Below are 12,066 nucleotides of genomic sequence, written 5' to 3'. Positions count from 1 at the left end.
TATGGCTGACCATAAACTCCTCCATCCTTAATGACTGCCAACCTGTTTGGCCACCTTATTAACACACCTTCCATAGCCATCAAGTCTTTTAAGTAGAACGTGAGCCCTGAGTTTCCAGCCTAGATGTAATGATGCTATGTCTACACCACAAGACCTTTGAGCTTTGTATGCAGTTTAAATCAGTCAAAATCAACTTGTATATATCTTGTCATGCATTTTGAAGTAGCAACAGTGCACCAAAAGCCCTTTTTAAATCCACAAGAACTAAACCCCAAACACCACTGACAGTAGCTTGATTTATTATGTATTTAATTTCTGATTAAGTGATCAACGGTTGTTCTAAACTCACCTGCACTTCCTTGGTTTCTAAGGGAACAATAAATTCCAATATTGCTCATCTACATTTTAACTACCACCTAATTTTTATTCTTTTCAATTTCTCCACTACCTCCTGCTTTATCCTGATAAAGAGTAAAATCCTTCTGAAAATAGATGTAAAGTATCAATTAGTACCTAAGTCATGCCTTTTACTTCCACAAGAAGAGGAAGAAGGTTGCTAATCAAGCCCATATTCCTTTGACTACCCTTAATCTATTTTTGTTTTTAAATGACACATAGGTTCCCATATGAGCCAATGCTCATTCGCTGTTGTTGTGTATTTGTGGTATTTCTAGTGTTTTCTCACTAGCAACTTTGCAGGGGAACAGGAGCACTTTAGAAGACTGATCATGTGAGATCATCATCCATTTTTGTGGGCAAACGGGCAGTCTATTTTAGCAGCTTGTAGTGTTAATATCCTTTCAATAAAGCTCGCCATTGGTGTGAACTTTGAGTCCTGCAGCCTATCTGTTAAAGCCACCACATAGACGCGAACCATGGAAAGATCCATTGACCTCAGATGGGATTTTTGAGTCTTGGGGAAAGTGTAGCTGGAAAATTCCACCCATTTCCTTGAAACCCTCAAAGATCAAGTTAAGAACCTATACTGGAGAAGTAGACCCATTGAGGGACCATTTTGATGTAACCATGCAGTTGGATGGACAGTCTGCAGAGTTGGCCCTACACATTGTTCAAGGAAACAATCCAGCACTAATGGAAAGAACCTGGCTTGAATAGATCAGATTAAATTGGATTGATGTAATCTCGTGACAGATTCCGAAGCAGGTCTACCAAAGATCTTGAACAAGCATGCCGTTGTCTTCAATAGGAAGCTGAGAAGCATGAAGGATACCTTTGTTAAGTTGAAGCTTAACAATAGTCAGGAAGGATGCTTAAAGGCTAAGTCAGTGCTGTATTTAACCAAGCCTAAGGTAGAGACAGAATTAGAGATGCTGGTCAAATTTGTGTCCTCGAGCCCATTACTGTGAATGATTGGACCATGACGATTATATCAGTGATGAAGAAAGTACAGGAAAGAGATAGAGAATCTGCTGAACTGGTGCGACGACAATAATTTCTCCCTCAATGTCAGTAGAATGAAGGTGATAGTCATTGACTTCATGAAGCGTAGAGGAGGACATGCCTTTGTCTACATCAATGGGGATGAAGTGGAAATGGCGGAGACCTTCAAGCTTCTAAGTGTCCAGATCATCAGCATCCTGGTCTGTCCAAGCTGACATTATAGCTTTAAAAAAAAGCCCTCCAGCATCTCTACTTGCTCAGGAGGCTAAGGAAATTTGGCATGTCAGATGCACCATTGAAAGCCTCCTTTCCAGTTATATCACAGCTTGGTTTGGCTCCTTCTTTGTCCATGACTGCAAGAAACCAGAAAGCCCAGTCCATCACACAAACCAGCTTCCCATCCATTGAGTCTACCTACACTTCCTGCTGCCTTGGAAAAGGCATAATGAAGGACCCCATGCATCCCAGACAAACTCCCTTACACCTTCTTCTGTGGGGGGAAAAGATACAAAAGTCAGAGGTCATGTACCAACCGACTCAAGAACAGCTGCCATCAGTTTTTTGAATGAATTTGCATGTATTAAGTTGATCTTTCTCTACATCCTAGTTATGACTGTAACGCTACATTCTACACCCTCTTCTTTCCTTCTTTATGAATGATATGCCTTGTCTGTATAGCGCTAATACAAGTGACACTAATAAATCAAATCAAATCAAATAATATTCCTGTAACCACAGGACAAGTTAAGAAGCATACCAAAAATGATCCAGTACTGTCAGAAGTCATGGACGTGATGCACTGTGACAAGACCTTGGGAACAAACCCTGAGTTAAAGCCACATTCCACTGAAGGGCAGGTTGTCTCCTCTGGGGAATGAGAGTCATCTTTCTACCGTTAATAAGGAAACATTAAGGCTACCATGACATTTTAAGGATGAAAGAGATGGCCAGAAACAATTTCTGGTGGCTGGGGCTCAATGCCAAAATCGAGCAAGATGTGGGAATGTGTTTGTCTTCCGCATAAGTACAGAATGTGCCACCATTAGCTCCATTACACCCATGGGATTGGCCAGAAGAGGCCTTGTAAAGAGTATATATAGATTATGCTTGACTGTTTGGAAGGCGTACGTCTCTCATTCTGTTCGACACACACTCAAAATGGCCTGAAGTGCCATTATGAAGACAACGTCTTCTGAGCAATCAATTGAAAGACTGGGTGAAATTTAAAGCAGATTTAGTTACCCTGAACAACTTGTGGGTGATATTACAAGAATTTTGCAAAATTCATAAACTATTTAAAAGAGAATGGGATTCACCCATCCATTCCTTATCATCCTGGCACAAATGAGCTGGCAGAATATTTGTTGAAGGTAACTGGAGAGCAAGGTTCATTGTCGAGATAATTGAGCCAATTCATACTGACGCACAAGAATACTGCACATTTAACTGCTCAAGGTTCTCTGGTGGTGCTCATGGTTAAATGTCAACTACGAAAAGCATTTGAATGACTTAAACCACCCAAGGCAAGAGAAGTTGTTGAGAGAAAACAGCAAGATCAAGATTTATAATGAGAGAACAAAATATTGTATTTTTTTTGTCAGGGTCAAGAAATTCTAGCAAGGAACTATGCTACAAGTGAAAAATGGGCACTTGCCATCATCATTGCATGGAGAGAACTGGTCTCCTATGCCATACAAACACGAGACGGGTTTCCTGCACCATACAAAAATGAGATGATGTACTATGGAGAAGATATGTGGATCAACCTTTTGGCAACAGAAACCTATCTGCGAGAGACAGAACTGGCAGAATTCACATCAAGCTGTGCCAAGAGAATACCCTGACCTTCCAGAGAACCTAACACAACAGGAACCAATTGGGGAAGACAGCACCTAAGTTGAGAACACTTCAACACCCTAGTCAACTTCATAACACTATGTTGACTTTGATTAGAGCAACCATGGTTTTTAACCAAGTCAAAGACACCAGAGGCTGGAGTAAACAGCAAAAAACAGGTGCCTGAGCTTTTCTGACAACCCCACAGAGAGTGGTGGCCTCAAATATTGACTTGCCGTCTATTAATTGTTCATGTTGCTCATTTTGATTGTGAAGTTATACGGATGTTGGGGTCAGGAACCTTTGATTTAAATAGGGAGGCAAACTTTTGTGTATTCATGTTATTTCTAGTGTTTCCTCACTAGCAGCTTTGCAGTGGAACAGGGGCACTTTAAGAGACCAGTCACATGACATCGCTGATGACGTCATTGACCATCTGCACGGACAAATGGGCAGTTTATCTTAACGGCCTGTAGCGTTAACGTCCTTTCACTAAAGCTCTTTGTTTGAATGTTTGAGGCCCATAGTTTATCTTTTATAAAACTATGACAGCTATTTTCTTCTTATTTCCTTTTGTAGTTATCCTCTCATACCTTCTATAGTGAATTTGGTTCACTATTAGTTTTCAATTCCCAGTCCCATGACATTAAGTAGCGGCTGTTTTGAGAAAATTTGATCTTGTTGATCTTCATTTGGTCTGGCATGATGAAAGCTGTCTTTGTGCCAAGTGCTCAAATTGATGCTTGAAAAAAAAGACACAGTGGAGCTTTTCTTTTTTAAATTGTCTATAAGCATTTAGAATCCCATGCGTCTTTTATTAAAAATCAAAGGGGCATGCTGTGAACTATCACCGAGATCACTGAAACCTGCCAGAGGATGTGTTTGAGCATCATGTAGTGTCTTGCTGGTAGAGCTAGCCCTAATTGGCATTCAGTAAAAAATATCACCCTGTTCAAATAAAACAATTTCTTATATTTTACTTCCCTCTAGATTTTCTTTTACTCTTAGGCTTTACAATGATTTTAGGCTAAGAAGCAGCAATTTAGCCCACTTTACTGACTCCCTTATCAGAGTCTGGATAAGATGCTTTTTCAGAGAGTTGGTGCAGACTCAATTGATCGAATGGTCTCCTGCAGTGTAGGGAATCTATGGTTGTGTGTTCAAGCTCCAATTTGCAGACTAGAAAACCTAATCTAGATTGACACTCAAATCACAAAACAGATTATCTGATCATTTATTACATTGCTGTTAGTGAGATCTTGCTGTGCAGATGGTTTGCTATAATTCTGTGTGTTGCAACAGTAACTCCGCTTCAAAAAGTAGTTAATTGGCTGTGAAGCACTAGAGCGAGTCCTGAGGACCTCAAAGTTGGTATATAAATGTACGATCTCTTTCGCTATCTCTCTCGTTTTATTTAGCCTGGTATCTGCCCTATGTGCAAACCCACGACTGCTTGAGTATCCAAAAGACTGAGAAGTTCACATGATGGGAGTCTTTTAGTTTACCTAATATAGAGGGTGTGTCCTATCATTATAGTCGTACACCATGCCGGAAGATTTTGATAACAGGCCCAAGGATTTTAAGGCTTCAAGAACGCAACAGAATTATATTCAAACAGACAACTAGCAAGTTTCAGTGTTTGTCCAGCCAGGGTCACCCTGCTCATTAACAACATTATATTGTACAGTCATCTGGACTTCAGTGGGAGAGTTTGAAGTCACGTATCTTCCCAGGTCCCATTAGTCAATGTTCTGGCCAATTATCAACAGGGTCATAAAGGTATCTGGCAGAGGATACCCCATGGGAATCAAAGATGTTGGTGTCCATTTCCATGTCACCGATTGCCAAGTGAAAATTACAACCCCCTGAAGATAAACAAACAGCAAAAGACATAAAAAGCTGTGGCAAAGCTGATGACTGTTCAGCTGAACAGGGAGATTGTTGGCATCTTTGGAAATGAGTGCATGGAAATGTCTAAAATCTTTACCTTCAGCAGGTCATTATCTATCTGCAGCCTCCTACAGATGATTTTGTTTAAGTGCTTGAAGAGTAAATGTCTTGGATCCTTTGGATAACTCAGTGGTAAATCCACCATCTTGTATAATATTAAACTTTATGGATTACAAAAATAAATTTGGGAGCAAAATACTGCTGTTGCCAGAAATCTGAAAACAAAATGTAAAATGCTCAGCAGGTCAGGCCACATCTGTGCAAGACAGAAATTGAATAAACATTTCAGGTTGATGACCTTTGAAGGTTGGTCTGAAAAAATGAAAGGGAAAAGAGTGGAAAAAGTGACAGGAAAGATCCGTGATAGGAGTGGAAGATAACAAATTAAATGACAAAAGAATTGGTGAACAGCTGTCATTCTTTGATTTGATTTACATGTATTAGCATACGGTGAAAAGTATTGTTTCTTGTGCCTATACAGACAAAACATACCTACATAGGGAAAGAGAGAGTACAGAATGTATGTTAGAGTCATAGCTAGGGTGTAAAGGAAGATCAACTTAATACAAGGTAGGTCTATCAAAATTTTAACTCATTTTGGTAATGCAAGCACTACAGCTACAAGGAGGCAAGATTGCCTTTTGAGCATTGCTTGCAGGGCACGGTGTGCAGGAGTCTTCTGAACACAACAGGCTACCAGTGAACCACAACCTCCCCTAGTCCTCTGCTCCCTCCCACCCAGCAATTAATCTGCTCCTGACCATGAGCACCATCAAACATTCTGAATAATATGTTTTTTTTCCAAATCTATGTAACAGGAGGGTAATGAAGAAGGTGACAATGGAACCGTCAGATCGACTGTCATCACTGCAGGCATTGTGGGATAGCCAGAACATTGCAGAGCCAGGGCCTTGTGGTAAGTACGACTAAATGTGAATTGCTTTGAGAATTGAAATGGAAAAACAAAACCACAGGCAGTTTAGTAACTGTTTATTTGAATGGCCATTCTCAAATCCATATATTTTTAAGACGCGGGTTGATGGGTTTTTGATAAGAGAGGGGATTAAGGGTTATGGGGAGAGGGTGGGAATGTGGAACTGAGCCACGACAGATCAGCCATGATCTTATTGAATGGCGGGGCAGGCTCGAAGGGCCAGATGGCCTACTCCTCCTATTTCTTATGTTCTTATATCAGGAAGTATTATTGTTGAAATGCATATATTTAAAAAATGATGATCACTTATTATGGGGTGTGCCTTAAAATCCACTAAATTTCAACTAAACCTGGGTTTCAAACCGTGTTCTTCAAGTGCTGACAACTATTCAAACTCCTCTGTAAAATACGCATACAGCAATTGGAATGTCATTTTTACTGCACTTTCTACTTCTCTGGCTTTTCAATAGCCTTTCCACTTGTTTTTTGTAGACATTTCGAGTTTGTTTCTTTTTGTTGTGAAACGGTAAGTAAGCAGGGGAATCTTGAGAAGATTTGCAATTTTTTTTCACATTCCTGTTTGTTTTGCCAATGTTAAGGTACTCTTTAATGATGTGTCATAATTTGATTTGCTTTGAGTTACATTCAGATCTCTTGTAATGTCAAGGTGCTAATGTTCCATAACGAACTGCTACTCTTTTTGGCAGTTGCTTCTAACTCAACAGGTATTTGGACTATAATAATCTAACTAGGTGCTTTATAAATTTATTAATATACAATAGTAATAGGACATCATCAGGAATATTTTGCTGACACAATGGACAGTTTTATTTTGTCATATTGAAATAGAATCACTTGTTTGAAATTGATTCGTCAGTAAAGGTAAAAACTTTTGAAAAAAAGAATATATTATTAATCTTTGCCAGGTCTCCTGACGAAGAAAGTCCCACACACACACACTGCTGTCTTATAGAATTATTATTCTCCATTTGAGAATTATCTGAGCAGAAGTGATCATTCCCTTCATGCTCTTGTATGTGTGCCCAAATGAGGCACAAGTCCCTAAGGCATCACCCAGTCTCTGCTCTGTACAGGGTGGGGTTGTTACTGAATGTACACACAAAAGTGAGAAGGGTTATATGAGTAACACTACTTAAATGATATAACAATTCTTATATTAAACCATTGTGAAACTTAGTGGCAGCTGTGCAGTTTATTCGTTTTTAACCATGCCAGAACATGGCTAAATTTGGGTCAAGATGATGGTAATGAGTAAAGATTCTTGCCACACTAATTTTTTGCTGGTGCGATTATTGTACTATATCTCTACATTGGCTGGTGTTATAATTGATATGGATTATACTGTACAGTATATTGCATCATCTGAGCATTTTGTTATATTGACCTCTCAGCTCCCCCTCTGTTCAGGAGATGTAGATAAAGATAGTTCTATTCTGGCTGCTTTCTGCAGGTCCACATGTGAATCTTTTTCACTGCAATAAAAAAAATGTGGGACTGGAGGTTGAGATGGAGTTTTCTTTTATATTTAATTTGCAAAATTAAGGACTGAAGAACATTATGGCACATTTTTGAAACTCCTAATGTTGATTTTGAGGAAGTTTGAGCAATTTGAAAGATTGCACGCACTGCGTTCAGTGAGTTAACAAGGTATATAATTGGAAAAAAAAGGCACTAAAGAGATATTTGGACACAATGGAGAAATTAAGCCCCAGCAAACAAGACTGTATAACAATGAACAACTGCTTCATATTTGGCTGAAAGCGAATAAAAGATAAGGGCAAAGTCAATTTTTTCTTCACCATGATGGGACCAGATGTTTTTGATATAGTTTTTAATCAGCATTGTCTGGGAAACCCCAGTTCAAAGCAGTAAGTAAAGATCTGAATAGATTACAAAGAACAGGGCCAGTTAAGAAGGTGAAAAACAATGAATGGGCCACACCCATTGTGGTGGTTCAAAAAGCAGATGGGTCCATTCTGATTTGTGGAGATTCCAGTAAATAAGGTGATTGAGAAGGATACAGTGATTTTGTTTCTACTTCAGCCAGTGGAAATGTGTTCAGTAAGATAGATTTATCAGATGCATATTTGTACTGTTAATTGGAATAAATTGACAAGAGCAAGGAACTGCTTACCATTCATATAGATAAAGATTGTATCAGCATGAAAGGTCACCATTAGGGGTGTCTGCTGCCCCTGAGGTCCCAGAATATCATGAATCAGTATGAACTGGGAAACGAGGAGTGTACTGCTGCTTAGATGGCATTCTAATTAGCAGTAAGGCAGAGAAAGAGATCATTATAAGGTTGAACAAAGTCCTGGAGTGACTTTGAGTATGGCATCAAGCTAAAACGAACAAGTGTTGCCTTACAGGATGTCAGTTGTAACATACCTGGGCCACCAAAAAAACAGTGAAGATATCCACCCAACACAATAAGATTGAGGGGACTTTGAAAGCAAAACAATGAGCAAACAAAGGACTTAGAATAATACACCCCTATGAATATTTTGTTTATCCCTGACTTAACTAATACACCCACTCCTCTGTGTCATGCTCAAAGTTGGAATAACTTCAATACTGTGAAGTGTCAGAAAGCATTTGAAGAAAAGGAGGCACTGACTAGTTTTGACCCATTGTGATCCCGTTAAAAAACTGGATTTCACGTGCGATACCTCACCACAAGGGTTAGGTGCAGTGTTATCTCTCACAATCGAAAATTGTGTGGAGAAGCTAGTAGTGTGTGCTTTATGTATTTTAGTGAAGTCAAAGTTTCACAAATGCTTGTGTGGTAGGAAGTTCACAATATTAACTGACCATAAAGCCCTTATGACCGTATTCTCGCACCAGCAGTTTCAGGGATGGGTGTTGATCTTGAAGGCTGATCAGTGCAATAAAAATTGTTGTCAGTCAGCAGGTCATGCTAATGGGACAATCTTTTGAGTTATCCTATGAAATGAGATTTGTTTCTAGCCACTGAGTTAGTTTACATACAGAAGTGACATGCCAGCATCTTCCAAAGAAATTAGTGAAAAAAGTCAGAAGGATGTGGTGCTTTAAGTGCTTAATTATGTTGTGGATGGCTGAGCTAAAGAGTGTGAAGATAGATTGCAGGAGTAGAAATCAACTGAGTGTAGATCAAGTCTGTCTTGTTGAAGTTTAAGAGTCATTATTTGGCCAAGGTTGAGAGAGGTTTTAGAGGCATTTGTAAAATGATGGTTTTTGTTTTGTTAAATATATACTGGAGTTAAGAAAAAACATTAGGTATTATTGATAATGTATGTTTTGGATTTCACTCCAGTGAATATAAACCCCAACTTAATAAATTTCTGGTATTGTTGATGTTGATTCAGCCACATTGTATCTGGAAATGATGTACAAGTACCATTTTACATTTTAAAGGATAACTTATTTATTAGTGGGGAGGGAGTGCAGTACATTAGAAGATCGGAGCATTTTGTTATGTTGACCTCTCTGTTGGAGAGGCATAAATAGATTTAGTTTAGGTAATGGCTGTCCACTGTGGGTCCATGTGTTAATCTTCGTGCAGTTCACAATGTGCTAAACTTACTCAGTGCACACAACATAAATGAATACAATTCAAGCTATCACAGTATAAGCAGCTTTGCCATGCAGGTATGAAAGTCAGAAATTCTCTCACCTAATCTTAATTTTAATTGAATTAATCTTTTCTGCATTTTGAACTTAATTTATACAGATTTAGAACTTTGTGCAACTTTCTTGTCATTTCCTTTATGATTCCAGGTGGTTTCTCTCAGATGTATGCGTGTGTTTGTGACTGGCTTGGATTGCCATATAGGGAGGAAGTGCAATGGGTAAGAACACTCAACAAAATGCTTCACAAAGTTGCAATTGCATTATTACAGGAGATAAGACAAATAGAAACATGTTTTGTGAATCTGTTTTGTATGTACTTTGAGTTTGCAGCTGAGAAGCTGTAAGAATGATTCACCATCATTAGCATTCCTTTGTGCCCAGAAATTATTGACAAAACGAGAAACAGGTCCTAAACTGAAAATAACCTCTAGGTTTTTAATTTTTCTTTAAACCCGGTGTAAAGTAATTTTCAGCTAGGCACAGATCAGATTACAAATCTAGTTTCCCTCTTAATCAAATCTTTGGTATTTTCAAGGATGTGGATACAATTTACCTTACGCAAGATACCAGGGAACTGAACTTGCAGGACTTCAGTCACCTTGACCACAGGTAAGATTTGTGCTTGATGTTGTTCTGTTCATCCAGCTTTGCAAATGCAATCTCATTAGTGAATTAAAGCTTTTTGTGAAGCTATTAAGCCAGTGTTGCTGTAACTGGCAGACTATCAGTTTGGCAGTGTGGATTGCCAGCTCATTTTTACGCACATGCAATTGCAATGAATCAAAACATGGGGGACATTACTTATTCATAAGTTGTTTATTTCTAATAATTGGCGTGATTTACCTCATGGATTTTATTTTGAAGGGGATCATTAAAGTGCACTCGCGTAATCATTTTCAGAATGAATGAAGTTGTAGGGCAGTATCCCCCATCGTGAGTTTGGTGGAGGTACGGTCATTCAATCGAGTGGAAGAGTGGGGAATCTGTCACCTTAATCTTCTGTCCCAACGAATTCCGCGATAGAAAGGTCAGTTAATGCCCACTTAAGTAGCCCCATCTTGCCTGGCTGGTGTTCATTCAGTGACAGACTCAGGACTCACCATGCAAGGCACCTGAAAAGCAAACCCTGTCGGGATTCCTTGTGGGTACCCCTCGGGGTGTGGTTCTTCAATGGACTCGGCACCTGGAAGGGAGTTGTTGGAGGGTGCTGCTGAAAACCTTTCTTCCAGACCCCCACCCTGCAATCCTCCTCCCTCCATCATCCACCTGTGGCCTAGATCCCTTGGCAATTCTGGGTCATGTGTGGATGAATTACTGACAGCAGCCGCTGCCATTCCAGTGATGCTAACAATGAAGGGCTCCTGGAATCTTGTTTCTCAGCAGGCTGGACTTGCATCTCCAGTATCATTGATTCCAGGGGAAGGTTTGCCATTGCCCAGTGCCTAATTGACAGGTGAGACCCTCGTCCTTTTATCACAGTGAGGTTAATGCAGGACTAGACAGTGTAGATGCAGGGAGGATGTTCCCAGTGGTCGGGGGTGTCCAGGACCAGGGGCCATGGTCTGAGGATTCAGGGTAGACCATTTAGGACGGAGGTGAGGAGACAATTCTTCACCCAAAGAGCGGTGAGCCTGTGGAATTCATTACCTCAGGAAGTAGTTGATGCCAAAACATTGAATGTATTCAAGAGGCGGCTGGATGTAGCACCTGGGGCGAATGGGATCAAAGGTTATGGGGAAAAAGCAGGATTAGGCTACTGATTTGGACGATCAGCCACGATCGTGATGAATGGTGGAGCAGGCTCGAAGGGCCAAATGGTCTCGTCCTGCTCCTATCTTCTATGTTTCTATATTATTTGTAATGCAATTATGATGAATATATATTTGCATCTGTTTTGGTGTCAGTATTAAATATGCTGTTGAGTCACAGATACATTGAAACTAGCTTGAAGTGTATTTGTGTGGGCTGTACACTTATCCGATCTATAGATAAAGTCAATGGTTGTTGCTTTAGTCGTGCATTTTGAATGCTATTGAAGATGTGCTTTCAATGCCAAGAGTTTGCAGTGATTAATTGCATAAGTCTTCCCTGGAAGATTATTTATAATAATGCATTTTTTCTGCACTGAAATTCACTGGGGGCAATTCTCCCAAAAAAAAATTCCAAGTGTTGAATTTGCGCAAAAATGGGACTAAATCCCATGGTTTTATCAGTGGGATTTTCAAAATGAATCTCCTGCACTCTGCTTATTCTCTTCGCTGTCAGCTCTGATGAAAGGTCATCTAAATTCGAAACATTGGCTCTATCCT

The 12,066-nt window shown here is 39.7% G+C and overlaps 1 protein-coding gene across 2 annotated transcripts in view; it reads left to right on the top strand.

Moving 5' to 3' along the window:
* Positions 1 to 12,066, top strand: part of carmil1 (capping protein regulator and myosin 1 linker 1) — a 395,677-nt gene that overhangs the window by 152,852 nt on the left and 230,759 nt on the right. For both annotated transcript variants that reach the window (XM_080204317.1, XM_080204310.1), the window contains exons 6-8: positions 6,006 to 6,103; positions 9,905 to 9,975; positions 10,293 to 10,366. In XM_080204317.1, coding sequence (XP_080060443.1) covers positions 6,006 to 6,103; positions 9,905 to 9,975; positions 10,293 to 10,366 — 243 coding nt within the window. The remainder of the gene's footprint in view (positions 1 to 6,005; positions 6,104 to 9,904; positions 9,976 to 10,292; positions 10,367 to 12,066) is intronic.

Source organism: Carcharhinus amblyrhynchos, chromosome 2, assembly GCF_965287045.1.
Source record: "Carcharhinus amblyrhynchos chromosome 2, sCarAmb.v2.hapA, whole genome shotgun sequence".
NCBI classification, from domain to species: domain Eukaryota; kingdom Metazoa; phylum Chordata; class Chondrichthyes; order Carcharhiniformes; family Carcharhinidae; genus Carcharhinus; species Carcharhinus amblyrhynchos.
Note: the sequence above shows the minus strand (reverse complement) of the source record. Positions and strands in the feature narration are given on the sequence as shown.